Here is a 17,676-nt window from a genome sequence, read left to right as displayed (position 1 = left end):
AAAGGAAGGCATCCGCCTTGAAATGGCATCCATGGGCTCTTACATCTCCAATATCGATGACTCGTTGAGTTTCAACCGCCGTATCATTCAAAACATCTCTTCGGAACGAGGAGAGGGATCTGTCTCTGATATCGGCGAAACCAATGCTGAATTGTGCGCGCGCCTACTGCCCGAACTGATCAGATGCATGTTGAAATTCGGACACTTCTTGTTGAAACTCGGCCAGTTCCGCTTCAAAATCCTCAATTTTCTCGCGGAGCTGATCAATTTTTGAGTATATAACAGGGATTTCGGTGTTTTGGAGAGCCAGCTTAACACCTGCTTGATTTCCTGTTATCATCTCGTCTCTCACAGCTTCCACGAACAGTTCATCGCCTTCAAGGCATTCAGAAAGCGACCGCTTTGTAGCAGCGACCATTTGAGACTCGGGCCCAAGATTTACTTGTTGACTGGGAAGCCGCGGTAGAAAGGTTGTTTGGGAAAGCACGTTGACACTGCGTCTTGGGAAGGTGTCGCTCCGATGGGGTACTGCCGTTCCTGAAGGCGTGGGTTAAGAAACGCTGGAGAATAGCACGTTATGAAAAGTATGGTTATGAGCTTGGAAAAGAGGAAGTAGTAAGGTGAGAAGGTGAGGGGTGAAATATATGTACCGGGAGGTAAGAGTAGATGATGTCTGCATTATGGTGTACCTACGTAGGTACCGTATCCATAGGCGGGTACTGACGGGGATCTGATGAAATAGTACGGAAAGCTCTGTGTTTCCGAGCAAGTGAATGTACAGTGAATGGTGATTGCAAACTTCACTTTTCTCTTCCTGTCGTCTCACGCAGTACTTCCCCAAGGCTCAACATGAAATGATTAAGCCCTTGGATTATACTTGGCCTACCGGAAGGCTTACAGGCATGTCACTCTATTATGAGTTTTTCGTTTCTTTTGAGCTGTGCTAGGTAATTTGTTCAGTGAGGAAATAGTGAAGTTCAAGTGGAACATATCAAGAAGCTTAAATCTTTCTGCTTGGGTCCTTCCCTTTTGCTTTCTGTCCACATACTACGCCTACTCTACTCATACTTCCCGTTTATCCACTTTTCGCCCTTCACAAAGAAAACGCCACAAGAAATCAAAAGGGCCCTGCTCCTGCTGACTCTGAGATCTACACAGACGAACGAGCAACTGCTGTAATGTCGTTGAAAATCAATATTGAACCCCTGAAATCCTTGAAGCCGATGAAATGCGCGTGGAAGCTGTGAAAGACGAAATGATAACAGGGAAATAACGCCGGTGTCGAGTTGGCTCGCCAGAACGCAAGACTACCTATCCTAGAGACGAAACTGGCCAGAGAATGAGTGTTGAGTATACCCTTGGATTTGCTAAGATCCGAGGAAGATTTCTTTCCAGCTACCGAAGAGACCATATGGATGACCACATGGCCGACAATCAAAAGAATTATCAGCCAAGGACACGCGAAAGCGCACGGCGGCCATCTCAATGCGGATGCTTACTTATACCGGGAAGAAGGCCGGTACATTGATGAAGATGGCACAGTGCATCCGCCACGATATGATACTGACACATTCCGATGTCTCTATGGTGTTGAGCCAAATATAGCGGAGATCATCAGTAAGTCTTGAACAAGTCCACCCTATCTCAATTGCAATTTCTGCATCCATCATTTAAGTCATGTACTGACCTTAACTACGTTAAGACTACACTCCAACTATTCAAGTTCTGGAGCGACACGCTACTATCGAAGCCTCCGACCGCCTTGAAGCTACTGAAGTATTGAAAGCACGGTTTGACATGTTCCTACATGCCTTGAAAGCAGCCGAGTACCCCGGAAACTACCTCAATTTGATGTCTCCCGAGTATCATCAGTTCAAGGAACTCCGATCAGCATACAGAGAATTCTGGAACGCGACCTAGTTGGTGCGATCAGCGTAGCTGATGGACACAATAGCGAAATGCGGACTCTGTGTTGAACGCTTTTGCTTTTTACTCGAATTCTTCTTCTCATATCCTATACCAATGGGCTTCAGCAGCACACATTTCCTAGCAGCAATGTTGACTACCCGCACAAATCCACACACGTGAGACCGAGATGGCTGTGGCTTTGATTCTTTTCTTTCTACTCGGATGCTTTAGTGCTTTTTTGTTTTTTTATAAAGAGACATCAATTGTATTCTCCTTGAAATGGATCCAGTTGACTACCCTCCATCCTTCAACGAGACAGACGGACTCTCGCATTGACTGCTGATGCAATCAGTCAATGCACCATCGCAACAACTGCGTACGTATCCTTAGCAGCAGAGTCTACTGCAAGCAATTCCATATCCCATCATTAATCTGCACTAACTTTCGCAAAAACAACATCAAGCACCTTGACCGCCGTATCCACGATGATATCGATCTCCTCCTTGGAGATATTATACGGCGGCGCCAGAATGATATGGTCCCCTTTCATACAATCCACCGTCCCGTTAGCAGCATACAACGACACCCCATACTCCGGTTTCAACCCGGTCTCTTGGATCAGAAACGCCACACCCTTGTCCGGACTGAATGGCTCTTTGGTCTCTTTGTCTTTCACGAATTCGATCTGCAGATACATGATATATTAGTCTTCGCCCAAACCTCAGGTAAAGTAATGGTCGATAGAACTTTGGAATGAGAAGAATGACTTACACCCCAGAACAGCCCCTTCCCTCTGATATCGCCCACATACGGATGTTGCTCTAAGCTACCCCGCAACCTTTCTTCCAAGTACTTACCCATATTCCTGACATTCTCGAGCAGGTTGTCCCGCTTGATGACCTTTTGCACGGCCAACGCGGCAGCACATGCGATAGGATGGCCTTGGTACGTTTGACCGTGCCGGAACACCCCCGTGCCTTTGTCGAGGGCTCCGACAACTTTCTCGCTGATGAGGATACCAGAGACGGGTGCGTATCCGCCTCCGAGTCCCTTGCCGATGGTTTGAATATCGGGAACTACGTCCTCTTGTTCCCAGGCGTGGAGGGTGCCACAGCGTCCCATGCCGCACATGATCTCGTCTAGGATGAAGAGCGCACCGTATTTTTCACAGATTGCTTTCATGGCGGGGAAGTAGCCTGGGAGGGCGGGAACGGCGCCTAGGGCCTGGTTTGATGGGTGCTTGCGTTAGTTGCTGAGCTTTTTGTGGAAGAGATGAGTCTGTTGAGAGATGCTTGCTTACCGCTCCTACAACTGGCTCTGCAATGAAGGCGCAGACATTCTCTGGTCCGACACGCTGGAATTCTGCGTCTAGCTCTGCTGCTAGTCGGGCAACGTAATCCGCGTCGGACTCGCCCGCTTTCTTACCTCGGTAGGGGTAACAAGGCGAAACGTGGGATGAGTTGGTTGCTAGGATGGGTTCAAAAGGCTCTCGACGGATCATGTGTCCGCCTACTGACAAGGCACCCAAGGTGACGCCATGGTAGGATGGCTTCCGGGCAATGAATCTGGATCGCTGTAGTTGGGGGGTGGGTAGCTCGACGAAGTATTGACGAGCTAGTTTCAATGCAGCCTCGACAGCCTCAGAGCCTGAGATAATGTGAGTATTTCTCTGGCGATATCGTGCAGAGTAAGTGTGTTAACATACCGGAATTCACAACGAGCAACTTCGAGAGCTTGCCACCAGTCGACTCGGTAAGGAAGGTAGCAAGCTCTTCCGATGCTTCTGTCCCAAAGAATGCCGTATGGCAGTATGGCAACTTGTTGATCTGGTCAATCACCGCTTGGCTGACCTCCTCATGACCATGGCCTAGGCAGGATACGGCAGCACCACCGGTCGAGTCGAGGAACTTGGTGCCATCCTCGAGGAAGATGTAGCTGCCTTTACCGCCGATAGCTTTCTTGGGGACGAAGCGGGTATCACGGTGGAGGACGGAGCTATGGGTGACTGTTTCTGGCCTTTCGTGAGCTAGGAACAAGGGATTAAGAATGTCTGGTATACCACTAGTTAGAACGTACCTGACTTGGTCATGGTTGAACAGGATATAGATAGCCGTTTGAGTAGATCAAATGTATCTTGATTGCATAGAGCTGGATGAATAATTCTGGAGCCATGATTGCAGCATGATGTAGAGCTATTTATGCCTGCGATAAGCCCCTGTCGACTGCTCCCTCTTGATATCACGCAGTGACTCAAGATGTGGGGAGGAGCGGGGATGGAGTCCGGCGGGGAGCCGGCAACCCAATCCTGGGAAGCCGAGCGCATGGTTGGCCGTCTCCGCCGACGGGCCGATCTCCGAATTGATGGTGGTTATCGTGCTCGTTTGAGTCGTCCATCTCTCCATCATCTACTGCTGATGCGGAGATGAGCAATCTCCCTCGCTTATAGCGATGCAACATCTCGGCTTATTTATGATGGATCATGAAGGGGACGCACTGCGACGACTTGTTGCTACACCATGCCTTCAAGTGAATATCAAGTATACGTCAATGCCATTGTCAATACATGTTGTGCTAGCTTATATATTATCAGATAGAACTTTGTTGGATATGTTACAGGATTCTATCGCTGGATAATCTATGGTGATGCTATTCTGGCTTGGTGCCCTATGTTGCCCTCTATGCTAAAGTCGACCCCTTTCTGGCATATCCTTTTCATCGTCAACCCTAATTATGCGGGAGTCATGGAGGTAATAAGCTGGCCTCAACACAATGTAACCCTTGAGCCCAGAAAGGCAATGTGGGATGTAAAGCTCGGCGTGCAGGACCTATTAAAGCGACAATGTCAAGGCATGATCATGTGCATCAACTGCAGCAGACAAAGGTAAGGTTTTATACGGTACATAATACAGCAGTTGCTCAGAAGCAAATCAAGGGCTGCATGTAGTAGTGATTGGTATCTCCGCTACGACGCGGGCGGTGGGCGGACAAAGCTCTCCGCTCCGCAGTTGGTTGGCCACTAAAACTCCCTGCCGCACAGAAAGGCCACCACGGCTTCACTACAACAGCCCACCTGCTCAACCTTCCGCTCCGGACACATTAGCGTGTCTTAAATTTATACATATTTTTCTACGCTGTTATTATTACCTATACGGAATCTTAATCATGTCACGACACGCCCAAGTTGAGGAGGTGTACGACTCCGACCCGGAGGAAGTTGCTCCCTCCGATTCCTCGCCCGCCAACTTCGCCAATGAGTCCATCCTTTCTGGAGCTGGAGTACCTATGTCCGGCTCAGTACCCATGAGGCCCGCCCCTGAACCTCAGCGCGAGATCCCCAAGCATTATCAATGCCTGTACCCGATATACTTCGACAAGTCGCGGTCCCGCGCGGAGGGCCGCAAGGTTGGAAGTGAGCTGGCGGTTGAGAACCCGTTAGCGAGGGACATTGTCGATGCGGTGCAGATGTTGGGACTGAATGTTGGATTCGAGCCTGAGAAGCTGCACCCCAAGGATTGGGCCAACCCTGGACGTGTGCGTGTCTTGCTGAAGAACGAGGACGGGAAGCTGGTCAACTCGAGAATCAAGAACAGTCAGTGTACCCCAACCTGTTCGCAGGATACTATCAGAGTCGACCACTTTTCATTAGGCTTGATTGCAGTTTCCTTTGTCTAACCATGACTACAGAGCACCACCTTTACATCCTCGTGGCGCAATACCTTAAGGCTCACCCTACCACCGAAGAATCCCCCTACCGTCTCAGAATCCGAGGACTCCCCATGCCCGAGAAACTACCTGCTGCGCCCGCCGCTCCCCGTGGATGGAAGATTGGAAAGATTCTACCGATACACTCTCCGGCCTACAGCGGTGGCGGAGTCAGCGATAACCCGCTCAAGGACGCCATGGCTGAGATGCAGAACATGCAGGGTATGCCCGGCATGCCCCAGATACCTGGAATGCCGGATCTGGCGGGAATGATGGGAGGAATGGGGGGAATGGGGGGCATGGGTGGAAGTCCGTCTGCTGGAGGCAGCGAAAAGAAGAAGAAGGATAAGAAGAAGGGCAAGGCGTGAAGCACTTGTCGGTGTTTCTTCATGTAGTACATAGGCTTTTGATTGCATTGGCACGGGCGAAAGGCGTTATGATGATTCATGTATAGAGGGCATCTCTGCTGTTCTCTTGATACCAAGTCGAATGAAATGATCAATGAGTGGGGACCATGTCTGGTTTGCGTGGTATTGGATGTGGCTGATAGGTGGCATCTGCCGTCTCCGCAGCGGATGGCAGCCGTAGCTTCTCTAGTTTATTCCGCAGAGATCATTCGAAAAATTATAGCGTACCTAAAGCATGCTCTGTAAGGTCCTACACTTCTCAGTAGATGATCATGGGTCGATCCAAATCACTCCGAATTTCTCGGGAGGACCCTCCGACCATCTTGCGTATATGGTCGCTGTCATTGGCCGAGCCGGCGCAATCGCCGATAAGTAGAACCGCGGCCTCTTTTACCCCAGAGTCATCCTCCGCCGCTGTTCCTCTCAGCTTCAGCTTCAATCACTGCGCGGTTGCTTCCGGTTTATCATTCCAACAAGCGCACAATTGTTCGATCGGCACCCGAGTAGTCGCGACTCACATACATGGGTTGACACTCATGTGCACTCCCTCATGAACCAGTCCCTGCGTCCTGTCGATGGATCATAGAACCCCGCCACTGCGACCGACGGACCATGAATACAAGCCCACCGAGCATTCTGCCCGGGTACGGGCAGATGAATGGAACCTCCCGATCCCAATTTCGCTCTAGCTATGACTCCCCTGCCTCGGGCTCTTCGTCTTCTGCTGCTCCCAAGACTGGGAAGGCTGGGGGCCGTCAAATCACCCGCAATCGCGCCAGCTACAGCTGCCACACTTGTCGGAGGCGAAAGGTCAAATGCGACAAGGTGCATAGTCCTAAACTGTTTGTGAGTCTTGAACTGGTCTGACAAGCAAATTTGCAGGTCCACCCGATTTGCGGCAACTGCGTGAAAAACGGTACCGAATGCGTCTACGATGCGGCGCCACAGAAGGATACGGAGTCGCGCTCGAGCATATCGAAGAACGGACATGGCGTCAAGCGGAGGAGGGAGTCGTCGCGACCTATTGAGGAGGATATCGATGATATACAATCTATTTACGGTCATCTGAAGCAAAGTGGAGCTTCCGAGCAACGGTCGCAAGCCATTGAGGCGCGTTTGGATAAACTCACCTCGATGATCGAGAGGCTGAGCAAGACGAATCAGCCGCTGGATGTCTCAGGAAAGCAACGGCTGGCACCAAATGTGAAACTCGAGCCGGCTGAGGGTGATCCTCGTTTGAGCAATATTGCGGCCTTAAAGCCAACTGCCGGTTCCCGTCCGGATAGTCCGCGTCGCGCGGCTGAGTCTAGTGGCGACGAATTTCCTATTCCCGCGGGCCATGCTACTGATCTGGTGGATCCTGTGGGGAGCTTGAATCTTGGCCATTTGAGCTTGGAGGATGGAGGGCGATCAAGGTATGGTTTTGTTTTGTGGTCGGGAGGGCTCTATATTGACAATGGGTTAGATACGTCGGGACGACTTATTGGGCTTATATTTCTCATGAGGTATGCTGAAGAAGTTTCCAGCCTTTCATTGAAGGACTATGCTAAGTATCACTAGATAAATGAGCTCAATCAGTTGCTCAGGGATCAGAATCGATCGCACAACGAACCAGCCTTCAATGAGAGCCCCGTTGACGATGCGGGAACGGAACCTATGGTTACAACACCGGGACGCCAGTGGAAAGAGTCGGCTGACGGTGTTAGCGAGCCTGCCGAGAAGCTTAGCAGAGTACAGACATTCCAGAAGTCTGTTTTGTTTCCGTCAAGCGAATCGCCTTCTGTGAATGACAAGATAGTGGAGCCAGAGATGCTTGAGAACATGCCGACAAAACGACAGAGTCATATCCTGTACAAAGGATTTATGTCTGGAATACACGCCATTACCCCAGTTGTGCACCCGCCTACCATTCTGAAGCTTTACAACTCCTTCTGGGATTGGTATGATTCAAGTAGCTACTCTGGGGAGTCTTGCCCTGACCCATCCTTTATCCCTTTGCTTTATGCCATCTGGTATGGCGGTTCTGTCACTGTCTCAATACGAACAATCAAGGCTGAGTTCAACGTGTCATCCCGCTCAGGTCTGTCCAAGGCATACAGTGAGGAGGTAACGCGCTGGCTATCCAAGATATCGTTCCCTCGCAGTCCGTCCATGCAAGGTTTATCTGCATATCTGCTGGTCCAGACCATTCTTTCCAAGGAGGAAGAGCCTCTAACCAGTAGTCTCTTCATCAGTCTTGCCATGAGGGTGGCCCAGACTATGGGTTTGCATCGGGACCCTGCTAAATTCGGCATTGGCCCCAGCGACGCGGAATACCGTCGCCGTATATGGTGGCATATTGTACACATGGACGGCGTGGTGGCCATGTCCAGCGGTCTGCCTCCTCTGGTCAGTGATGAGAACTACTGGGATGTTCGCGAGACTAGCGAGGTTAAAGACACTCTTCTTGGAACTCCCGCTGCCGAGAAATATGAGAGGCTTGTCATGACCGGCATGAGGCCACCGGATAACCCCGATGACCCAACCGTATGTGGTGGGCCTTCTATGGTTAACGTTTACTACCTATCGGCCAAGGGCAAATATACGATGGCCCGTAAGTATCTGAAGTATACGTCCATAGGTTACGAGATCTAACAACCCTGCAGGCGCTGTTCGTCGGATCATGAAGATCCAGCTTGGTACAAAACCCGTCACGCGAAGGGACATGGAGGAGCTGAGGTCGATATTGGTTGATCTGCAATACAAACTGAACTCTATCATCAACCGGATACCAGAAGCAAACTCGCTCGATACTTCGTCTCCGGTGTCATCTACTAGATCATGGTCTTTATCCTCACAAGCAGATTCCCGCACCGAACTGCCGGCGGATGGGCCCAATGGATGTGCAGAGCAGTACCATTCGCCTGTCCTTGTATCCTTCCACAAATGGGCTAGGATCCTCATGTCTCTTTTCATAGACAAAGTGAGTGTTTTTCAAGATGTACCGATAATCCTGCTAACCAAACCTACCAGGCTTTTTGCGTCGCTTATCAGCCTTTCCTGAAGAACGCCAAAAGTCGAATCTGGCCGGCTGCAAGACAGAGGTATTGTCCAACATCACCATCCACAAACAAGACACAAACCACTAACAAACCACAGCGCACTCCGCCACTGTCACGGCTTCATGGAGAAGTTCGTCTCACTCGCAACTGACCCCGACTTCCAACCTTTCCAATGGAGTTGGCCCGGCAATCACCAACCAATGCACGCGACCATGATCATGCTCATCGACCTCTACGAACGACCCTACAGCCCAGAGGCACCCAAATCCCGCGCCTACATCGACAAGATCTTCTCCATGACAGGCCCCGACGGCGGCGTCGTCGGCGGCGAAGACGGCATCTCAACCCAACGACCCCTGAAAGACGGCGGCCGCGAAGCATGGGACATGATCCGACGCCTACGCCAAAAAGCATGGCAAAAAGCCGGCCTGGATCCTCACAGACTATGGTCCGAACAAGCCCAGATCCAAGCAGGCGTCACCTCTCTCCCCGAAGATTACGCCAACAACGACCCCTGCTACACCAGCGGTAGTCCCTCCCCCTCAACCTACCATCCTCCTTCCGCCGTTACCACCCGCCGCCAACTCACCGACTTCTCCAAAATGTTCTACAACATGACTCGCTCCCACCAGCTCCCCAACCCAGCTACCACTAATAACAACTCCCGTCCAAGCCCTCTCCGCTATCAACTCCCTCCTCCTGCCCCTGCTCCTATCCTCCCAAGCCCGCAATCAAGAACCGCTCCCGTTCCTCCTCCGTTCCCTCAATCCCCAACACCACCCAAATACCCCATGGACACTACCACCACCACCACCGCCACCTCCCCCCTCCCCAGCGGCTCCCCCATCTCATCCCCCGAAAGCATCGCCCCCTTGAACCCTAACATCTTCGCCAGCACCTTCAACAACACCCCGCAGCCGCAGCAAGCACCACAACAACCAACTAATACCCCTCCTTCTGCTGCTCTACAAGCAGCTCCTCTTCCATCTTTCATGGACACAGCCATCTCACCCACCAGCCAACCCATCCCGGGGGCCCCCACACCGCCCTCCATGGTGGATCCGAACTTAAACTTCGATTGGGACCAGTGGGACGCTGTCTTCGGGCAGCATCTGCCGGTGGCGGATGAGTTGATGGAGTTGGATCCGGTCACGGGATTCGAGTTTGGGGATTTGAGCAGTGCGGCTTATGCTAATGCTGCTGCTTCGCCTTCGAGGATGGGGCTTGGTGGTAGTGGTGGTGTGGGGAGAGGTACTAGTTTTGGGAGTGCTGGTAGTAGTGGTAATGAGGTTGGGATGGGGGAGGTGAGGGGGTCTGATTGGGTGGGTTATTGTTGATTTACTTAGTACTTGATGTATGTCTAATTGGAGGTGTTTGGTTGGTTGGTTAGAAGGGTATAGGTTTAATTCGTTATTTTGTATATAGCGGTTCTATTATTCTACTTTTTGATTAAAATCATCCATGAGGTTGAGATCTACGGTTATACAACTGGATCCAGTGTCTTGAGGTTGAAAGATGATTATGTGTCAAACGGAAGGACCGCTAGACGATGGAATAATATGTGATCAGAAATAAAAGAAGACGTAACAGTTATGGATTTCATGAGGCGTGACTTTAATCAAGAAGGACGCAGAAGATATGCGACGCAGGAGCATGATGTGATATCAAGATGCGAAGGGAAAGATAATTAGCAATAGCCAGAAGGGACGCGTTAGCGGGAACCCAGGAGTCCAAATTCCTGGACAGCTAATTTCCGGGGACCCTTGGTTGCTCGGATTAAGAGATCGCATCTTCAGTGTCTCTTCTCTTTCTTTTTCAATTCATGACAACAATTATTCGCATGACTGCAGTGTCTGAATTTAGACCTTGACCTCCTGGAGACCGTGCTTCCAGAGGGTAGCGAAGGGGGTGACACCGTCCTCACGGAAGTCAATCAGGATGTGCCTGATTCAATTAGTTAGTTTCAGTTGCAGCCAGAAGATGATTGGCAAGATAAACGTACATAGCATCGCCGTCCATGGACTGACCCATCAGGACATCGTAGTTGTCGTAGTTGGCAAGGATCTTCTTGACGGCAGCGGGAGCACCGGCCTTGAACTCATCGATGGTCTCCTTGGAGGCACCAGTCTCGGTCAGTCTGGCAAGGACCTTCTTCATGTAGGCTGTAGAAAAGAAGACTGGTTAGCATTGAAATGTGATGTAAAGGCGAAATGGATAGAGATGCAAAGGCGTACTCTTGAGGTGACCCTTGAAGGCATCCTTGGAGGGCTTCATGCCCTCCTCGGTCTTGAGCCAGTTGAGACGGAACTGGTCCTCAATGTCGTGGACCATGACGGCCTCACCCTCACCACCGGCATCCTCATCACCGCCCTCAGCGGAGGGGTTGGCACCCTCGAGCTCGAAGTCCTCGTTCTTCTTCTTGAGGTACTTGCGGCAGTCGCAGGTCCAGAGGAGCTTGCTCTCGGGGTCCTCCTGGATCTTGTAGGTGTCGGCGAGAACCTCGTCGCCGGAGACGATATCCTATAAAAACGGACGTCAGTAATTTTGCGGCATGCAGAATTTAGAACGCGAGGGTATGATGAGAATAATGATGATGATAATGGTTGCAGGTAAGGAAGCAGAGGAGATGCAATAAGGCTGCAGGATTGATGCAACCGTTTGTTGTTCTTTTCACGCATCCTTGCATTGCTGGATAATCGCAACAAGATGGGAAGTAGACTGAGAAGGGCATACGAACCGTGTAGATGATCATTTTGGCGGGTGTATGAAGAAGTGGACAAAGTCACAAGAGGAGAGAAGTGGCAGATGAGGAGAGAGAGACGGAGGGAAGAGGAGAAGAAGGGGAAGGAGGGGAAAAATGAAGATTAATATTTAGTGGCGCTTTTCCTTTCCAGTTTCTCGTGGTGGGGTTTTTTTCACGGTCGATTTTCCGTCGCTCGAGGGGCACCGCTTGCCGCTAGTCCCGTTTGGGCCTGGTCGACTCGTCTGGCCCAAAAAGAAAGAATCCCAATCATCGTTTTTTGTTGTCTTTTTCGTCCATTGCTCCGATGGCAAATTCTGACAGGCGATGAGTGGGAAAAAAAAATTGAGGCAAAAATATGAAAAAAAGGAAAGTCGAGGCAGTGAGTCCAGACTACCGCTGCATCAATCTTTTACTTCTAAGGAAATTGGTTTTACTCTGTAGTTGAATGTTGGGGTAGTATTATTCTAGCTCGGCTGACATGTCAGTTGGGCTCCGGCATCCGATCTTCCCACTCCAGATATCCTCCTGCCTGAGGCATACATCGTGTGGCTAAGGGGTCTTCAGTCGGTAACATACAGTGGTATATTACTGATACATAACATTCATCTTTCATAGTAACATCATACTAAATAGTGGTAACATATCATGTAATACATACCAGTACAACATCGTGCAGCTATCGGTCGGCCTCACGATCCCGTGGCGCCACTCCTGCTTGCCAATTCCACCCGTGACTTTTCTCTCCGTCTTGACCTTTCAACTCGCGGTAAGACACACTCCTTTGGCCGGCCTTCGACTATTGTTATCTTCTTCATCCCGGTGCCGGATTCCTTGACTACTGCTACAGTCGATGGTAATCTGAACCTCGCGGTCATTCTTTTTGAACCCTCCCTCCTAATTAATCCCTCACCACTACCCCATCGGTTCCTCGGCACTTGGTGCCATTTGCGTCCCCTGATTTTGGTGGGCCTTGACCTGACCAGGATCCCCGATCAGATATCTCGCCATCGCCGGTCCATAATCATTGCGTTGTCCCACGGGCCCTTAAATCTTCTGCTATATCTTTGGCCTGCGCCAGGAACCTCTCTCACTGCCCTACTTGCATCCGACTGCGATTGCGATCTCATTTCTCTTTCATTCGAATCTCCTTTCCACTTTTGATCTCCGCGACCGATGCGGTAGGTCTGTCGAATAACATTTTTCAATATTTGACTTGCATAGTCCTGGCGATCGATCGTCCTCATCACATCATGGCTACCAACGCGTCGGTCGTCTTTGACCTCCCCCCTCTTCCGACCTATACCTTGACTCCCCGCCCGCCGGTTCTTGCTCCGATCCCAGACAATATCCTCGCTTTGATCTTACCCATCGTTGCTTACTGGGCCTTGTCCATGGTATATCACTTTATTGATGTCAACGATTACTTCCCTCAATACCGCCTACACACCCCCGCTGAGGTGCTGAAACGAAACCGAGTCACGCGCTGGGAAGTAGTGAGAGATGTTTTGCTCCAGCAAGTAGTCCAGACGATCGCGGGCATGGCAGTGAGCTATTTCGATGAGCCCGAATGTTTGGGTAAAGAAGCATATGATGTGGCAGTTTGGGCTCGCCGTCTTCGCCTCATGCAAAGGGGCCTGCCTCATCTGCTGGCTCTCTTTGGTATTGATGCTATGGGTTTAGGGAAGAATCTGTCGCATAAGGGCTGGGGAATGCTTGGAGGCGCCATTGCAGGCGGGCATTACCCACAATTTACCCAGTCCCTTATTCTGGATAGTGGCGCAGAAGCGGTGGTCCCTGCTTTCACCAACTGGGAACTTTCTACGGCTGGTTTCATCTACTGGTTCTTCGTCCCCGCGTTGCAGTTCATCTGGGGCGTTTGCGTCGTCGATACCTGGCAGTACTTCCTGCACCGCGCGATGCATTTGAACCGGTGGCTTTATGGTAAGTCATAGTTTCTTCGAGTCATTCCGGCTTTGGGCAATCGATTGACAGTCTCCAGTGACCTTCCACTCCCGCCACCATCGTTTATATGTTCCCTATGCTTTCGGCGCTCTCTACAACCATCCCGTTGAAGGATTCCTTCTCGATACTGCTGGCACTGGCGTCGCATTCTTGACAGCCCGGATGTCGACTCGCCAGAGCATGTGGTTCTTCACCTTTTCTACCATCAAAACCGTTGACGATCACTGCGGCTATGCTTTCCCCTGGGATCCGCTGCAGCATTTCACATCCAACAATGCCGCTTACCATGACATTCACCACCAAAGCTGGGGAATCAAGACGAACTTTTCGCAGCCTTTCTTCACAATCTGGGATCGTTGGTTCGGTACTCAGTGGAAGGGCGATGTGAAGTTACGTTACGAACGTTCCCGTGAATCTGCTCAGAAGCAGCTTGACAACGATGCTAGCTCCGCCACCAATTCGGGTGCTGATACTCCGGCATCCGGAAGTGTCACTCCTGCAGCTGTTCCCCAAGAAGGACCGGCAGAGTCCACTCGCTCTCGCCGCAGAAAGACCGTCACGCTTTCCCCTCATGTCGATGGTTTCCGAAGCGTAAACCACCCCGTCGCCAGCAGCGTCCTATAGTCAATTCTTTTTGCCTTCATAATTCGTTGTAATAATTCTTTCACCTTTTGTCTTCGCCGCCCAGCGGGGGTCTTTGGAGTTGCGGGACGCCTCCTACTTCCGACTTCGCTGTCTGTTCACTGCATTATTCTTTACGCTGTATTAATAGCCAGGTTGATGAGAACCTGCTACGGACCTGTACAATGTCTTTTCACCCACCTACCTACTGTTCGGGTTATCTACTAATCGGGCATCCTGCATGACCACGGAGATTTGGAAATTGACGAGCACTTCCCTTCTGTTCATTCCACTCAATTCTTGTCTTTACTAAATAATCTGTATAAATTTCACTTCTACCACATTCTGATGACTTACAGCAAACTGAGTAATCGCGGATCATAGGGTGCGCCTGAAATCACGCTATACGAACATGGAGCAAATCTCAGCAACTCGCGTGGTTCGAATATTGCATCCCTTGACACGATCATGACGACGTTCTGAACCTCAAGAAATTCTGGGGCAGGCGGCTCCCATGCACAGGTGCAACATGTCTGGGCGCTGCAAACTTCACCGATTTCTTGCCTGGCGTATCAGGCATGAGTGGAGGGAGTGCCGATCCATTGCTCTTACCCTCCACCGGAAATCTGTCGCTACTTCTGCGAGCCTCCTCATTAATAGAAAGTATGGGTTCATCGTCACCGAGGCGCGACCGAATACCAGTCGCTTGGTCTGTATTGGATGATCCAGTCGCAACTGTGGGCGGACAATAAGTCGTGCTATTCAAGCTGTTGGCACCTACAACCGGAGGCTCTTGTGACCCAACACCGTTTAGGTTAGAATGGTAGCTGGGTGCAGGCGTCATGTCCGTTTCTTCGCCGTTGATGCTCGGGTCCTCCGATAGACAATCACTGACTTCCGCTTCACTCACAAGACTAACACGATGATGGCTAGGTGCAGGTATTGACACATGCTCGTTTTCCGCATAGTCTGGGAGCTTTTCATGTTTAGCATTGATTGTGCGTTCCACGTCGCACTTGAATTCTCTGACCATGTCATTAGCAAGATCGTCCAGTTTTTCGGAGGGCTCGCCTTTGAGACGTGCCAACATCTCCAAAATTTCTTTTCGCTCTTTTTCCGCTTCCTCGGGCGTTTCTGCCTTCAACCGGATGGTTATACAATGGGATCTCTTCTTTTTCCCTTTATAGCGCATTGGTCTTGGCCCCTTCATTTGTTTTCTCGCGAATTTGCGTGCTGCCTTTCGGGCTGCTCTGGCTCTGGCTGCCAATCCCATACCATCTCGAAGCATATCAGGGGTAACTCCGGTTATACTGATGGCCACTTCAACGAACTTTTGAAGCTCAGGGTGTTTTTCAGACCTATCTTCTCTTGTGCGACTCAGAAGTGTGGCGTGAAGATTCTGCAGATCGGGAGCCTTAGCAACAACACGCGCAAGCATACACGCCTCGCAACGGTTCTCTTGGTAATACCTCGCATGGAAAGGAGGAAGGTCGTGCCTGCTTTTAGGGCACCACCACATGCCGGCGATCGAATTAAGAGCGCGCAGCATCTCCTTAACATCGTCTTTGAGATATTCCAGGAACCAGTACAGCTCATCCAAGAACGATGTGACCTCTTTGACCAGTAATTCAAAGAGGCTGTGGATAATCCAGGGATTAAATCCCTTGTGCACCTCACAGAGGACGATCTTGGAGGGGCCGAAGAGTAATCGGAACATAGCGTTCGCTTGCAGTTGCCATCGAAGAGTCTGAATCCCAGTTTTGATGTTCTTAGACGTTCTGTAGCCTCGATACTGGCCCAGGTACGCGCTTTTCGCACGATCCTTTTCGCTATCAACGAGGAGGATCTCAACTATCGAAGTCAGATCCCGCTGGTCGAGCTGAGTGACTGATAACGGATAGATAATACGGTTGCGGCGCTCAACAAGTTTCCCGGGCATGATATCTGCCTGGTGAGACATCTGTTTGTAGTGGTGCTTGTTGTGGCACCGTACAGTCGAGGGTCAACCACGATAGGATAAGAATAAGAGATAATGGACTGCTAGAGAACCAGGGGCACTGCTTCACGAAACTGTGGAGGGGCTTATATACTCATTCTACACAATCTTACAGGGAGCTTCTTACTTCGGAGAATGACATTGTCATAATGCACGTTGTTCGGCTTCAGCAACTTTCAACAGTCTGTGCTGTGCCACCACGCACCTCAAAGCTTGTCCGCCACTTTGAACTCAAATTGCTGATTATATGACTGCTGAACGTGCGGCTGTGGGGTGGTCTCGATGGTGAAACCACCTCTTTGTACCACCATATGAATGGCATGAGGAAACGTCCGTGCGCAGACAACTGATAGTAGCATATGGCAAGGCTGTCACCGAGAGAAAGAAGTCTTTTCCTCGGGGTTTCCCGTTGTTTCTGGGGTGATGCATGGACTTGGTGCACTACATTGGGAGTCTTGGGAATCGTGACCTGCATGCTTCGTGTTACACCTTGTTCCACTTGAGATGTTGCTGAATGGGGGTTTGGGATTAAAGAATTCTTAAGTTTAGTGACTTGACGCAATGGATGACTTGTACTTGTGGTGGGAATAGCCTTCCCATAATGAATAATATAGTGCCTTAGAATAAAAATAGTACTTATTTCTTTGAGCCAACACAGTCCATCCAAGTCACCAGTTGGGACATACTCAAGTATATGTATTTATCTCAATCCATCATCTACCATCCACAAATTTCACGGAATTATCCCGCCTTGTTAAATATACCTCCCTCCCTCCCTACAACGCACAAAATATCATAGCATTAACAGCATCTACCTTCCCATGTCCTCCGCAAAATTCCCACTCCCCATCGAAATAGATATACACTATCATAATCTCAACTCCCCCCATTTCCGAACCGCCATTGCTAGTACAACACATTCTAAATGCCGTGCCACCACTGCAACTAACCTGTGCCGCGCTGCAGCTTATCCATGTAACACAATACAGCATCACCCACCCCCCGTATCCTTACCCTGATTTGGTTTAACTGGGACCTAGAGAGAGTTTACTTTCTCCCCTTCATGCATGAAAGGGATGAGAACTAAGCGAAGTTTCACAAAGGCCTGTTCGTGCCACGGGAAATATGCGGCTGGGTTGCTTGTCGTCGGAAGTTTACGCCGTAGGTGGTGGTACTACCTAGATTATTCTAAACTTTTTGTTTATGCTTGGGTTGGGGGCGGTACTAGCCTTAAGTTGGCTTTTGCTGCTAGTTTAGTAGTTTAGTTGATTGGGCTATGTGGTGGGGGGTGGTTGG

At 50.3% G+C, this 17,676-nt stretch overlaps 8 protein-coding genes across 8 annotated transcripts; 5 read left to right on the top strand and 3 right to left on the bottom strand.

Annotated features, from left to right (window-relative positions):
- Positions 1 to 22: 22 nt before the first annotated feature.
- AKAW2_21052A (uncharacterized protein) lies at positions 23 to 274 on the top strand (the record flags this gene model as incomplete). The annotated part of the gene is made up of 1 exon (XM_041685833.1): positions 23 to 274. The coding sequence occupies one exon, from the start codon at positions 23 to 25 to the stop codon at positions 272 to 274; it is 252 nt and encodes an 83-aa protein (XP_041539878.1).
- A 1,141-nt stretch (positions 275 to 1,415) lies between these two features.
- AKAW2_21051A (uncharacterized protein) lies at positions 1,416 to 1,920 on the top strand (the record flags this gene model as incomplete). The annotated part of the gene is made up of 2 exons (XM_041685832.1): positions 1,416 to 1,617; positions 1,703 to 1,920. 2 exons carry the CDS (start codon positions 1,416 to 1,418, stop codon positions 1,918 to 1,920), a joined length of 420 nt encoding a protein of 139 aa, XP_041539877.1.
- Positions 1,921 to 2,335: 415 nt separating this feature from the next.
- On the bottom strand, positions 2,336 to 3,997 carry AKAW2_21050S (aminotransferase, class III; the record flags this gene model as incomplete). Its single annotated transcript, XM_041685831.1, has 5 exons — positions 2,336 to 2,593; positions 2,680 to 3,132; positions 3,209 to 3,555; positions 3,614 to 3,919; positions 3,985 to 3,997. 5 exons carry the CDS (start codon positions 3,995 to 3,997, stop codon positions 2,336 to 2,338), a joined length of 1,377 nt encoding a protein of 458 aa, XP_041539876.1.
- Positions 3,998 to 5,070: 1,073 nt separating this feature from the next.
- Positions 5,071 to 5,978, top strand: SEC65 (RNA-binding signal recognition particle subunit SEC65; the record flags this gene model as incomplete). The annotated part of the gene is made up of 2 exons (XM_041685830.1): positions 5,071 to 5,497; positions 5,593 to 5,978. 2 exons carry the CDS (start codon positions 5,071 to 5,073, stop codon positions 5,976 to 5,978), a joined length of 813 nt encoding a protein of 270 aa, XP_041539875.1.
- Positions 5,979 to 6,629: 651 nt separating this feature from the next.
- On the top strand, positions 6,630 to 10,395 carry AKAW2_21048A (putative C6 transcription factor; the record flags this gene model as incomplete). Its single annotated transcript, XM_041685829.1, has 7 exons — positions 6,630 to 6,842; positions 6,900 to 7,432; positions 7,483 to 7,522; positions 7,578 to 8,610; positions 8,663 to 8,979; positions 9,030 to 9,100; positions 9,156 to 10,395. 7 exons carry the CDS (start codon positions 6,630 to 6,632, stop codon positions 10,393 to 10,395), a joined length of 3,447 nt encoding a protein of 1,148 aa, XP_041539874.1.
- Positions 10,396 to 10,917: 522 nt separating this feature from the next.
- On the bottom strand, positions 10,918 to 11,810 carry AKAW2_21047S (translationally-controlled tumor protein; the record flags this gene model as incomplete). The annotated part of the gene is made up of 4 exons (XM_041685828.1): positions 10,918 to 11,002; positions 11,061 to 11,220; positions 11,293 to 11,578; positions 11,796 to 11,810. 4 exons carry the CDS (start codon positions 11,808 to 11,810, stop codon positions 10,918 to 10,920), a joined length of 546 nt encoding a protein of 181 aa, XP_041539873.1.
- Positions 11,811 to 13,051: 1,241 nt separating this feature from the next.
- Positions 13,052 to 14,387, top strand: sur2 (sphingosine hydroxylase; the record flags this gene model as incomplete). Its single annotated transcript, XM_041685827.1, has 2 exons — positions 13,052 to 13,742; positions 13,801 to 14,387. The coding sequence occupies 2 exons, from the start codon at positions 13,052 to 13,054 to the stop codon at positions 14,385 to 14,387; spliced, it is 1,278 nt and encodes a 425-aa protein (XP_041539872.1).
- A 463-nt stretch (positions 14,388 to 14,850) lies between these two features.
- On the bottom strand, positions 14,851 to 16,323 carry AKAW2_21045S (uncharacterized protein; the record flags this gene model as incomplete). The annotated part of the gene is made up of 1 exon (XM_041685826.1): positions 14,851 to 16,323. The coding sequence occupies one exon, from the start codon at positions 16,321 to 16,323 to the stop codon at positions 14,851 to 14,853; it is 1,473 nt and encodes a 490-aa protein (XP_041539871.1).
- Between the last annotated feature and the right edge of the window lie 1,353 nt (positions 16,324 to 17,676).

Source organism: Aspergillus luchuensis, chromosome 2, assembly GCF_016861625.1.
Source record: "Aspergillus luchuensis IFO 4308 DNA, chromosome 2, nearly complete sequence".
NCBI classification, from domain to species: Eukaryota; Fungi; Ascomycota; class Eurotiomycetes; order Eurotiales; family Aspergillaceae; genus Aspergillus; species Aspergillus luchuensis.
The sequence above is the reverse complement of the archived record's forward strand: the minus strand, read 5'-3'. Positions and strand labels throughout refer to the sequence as shown.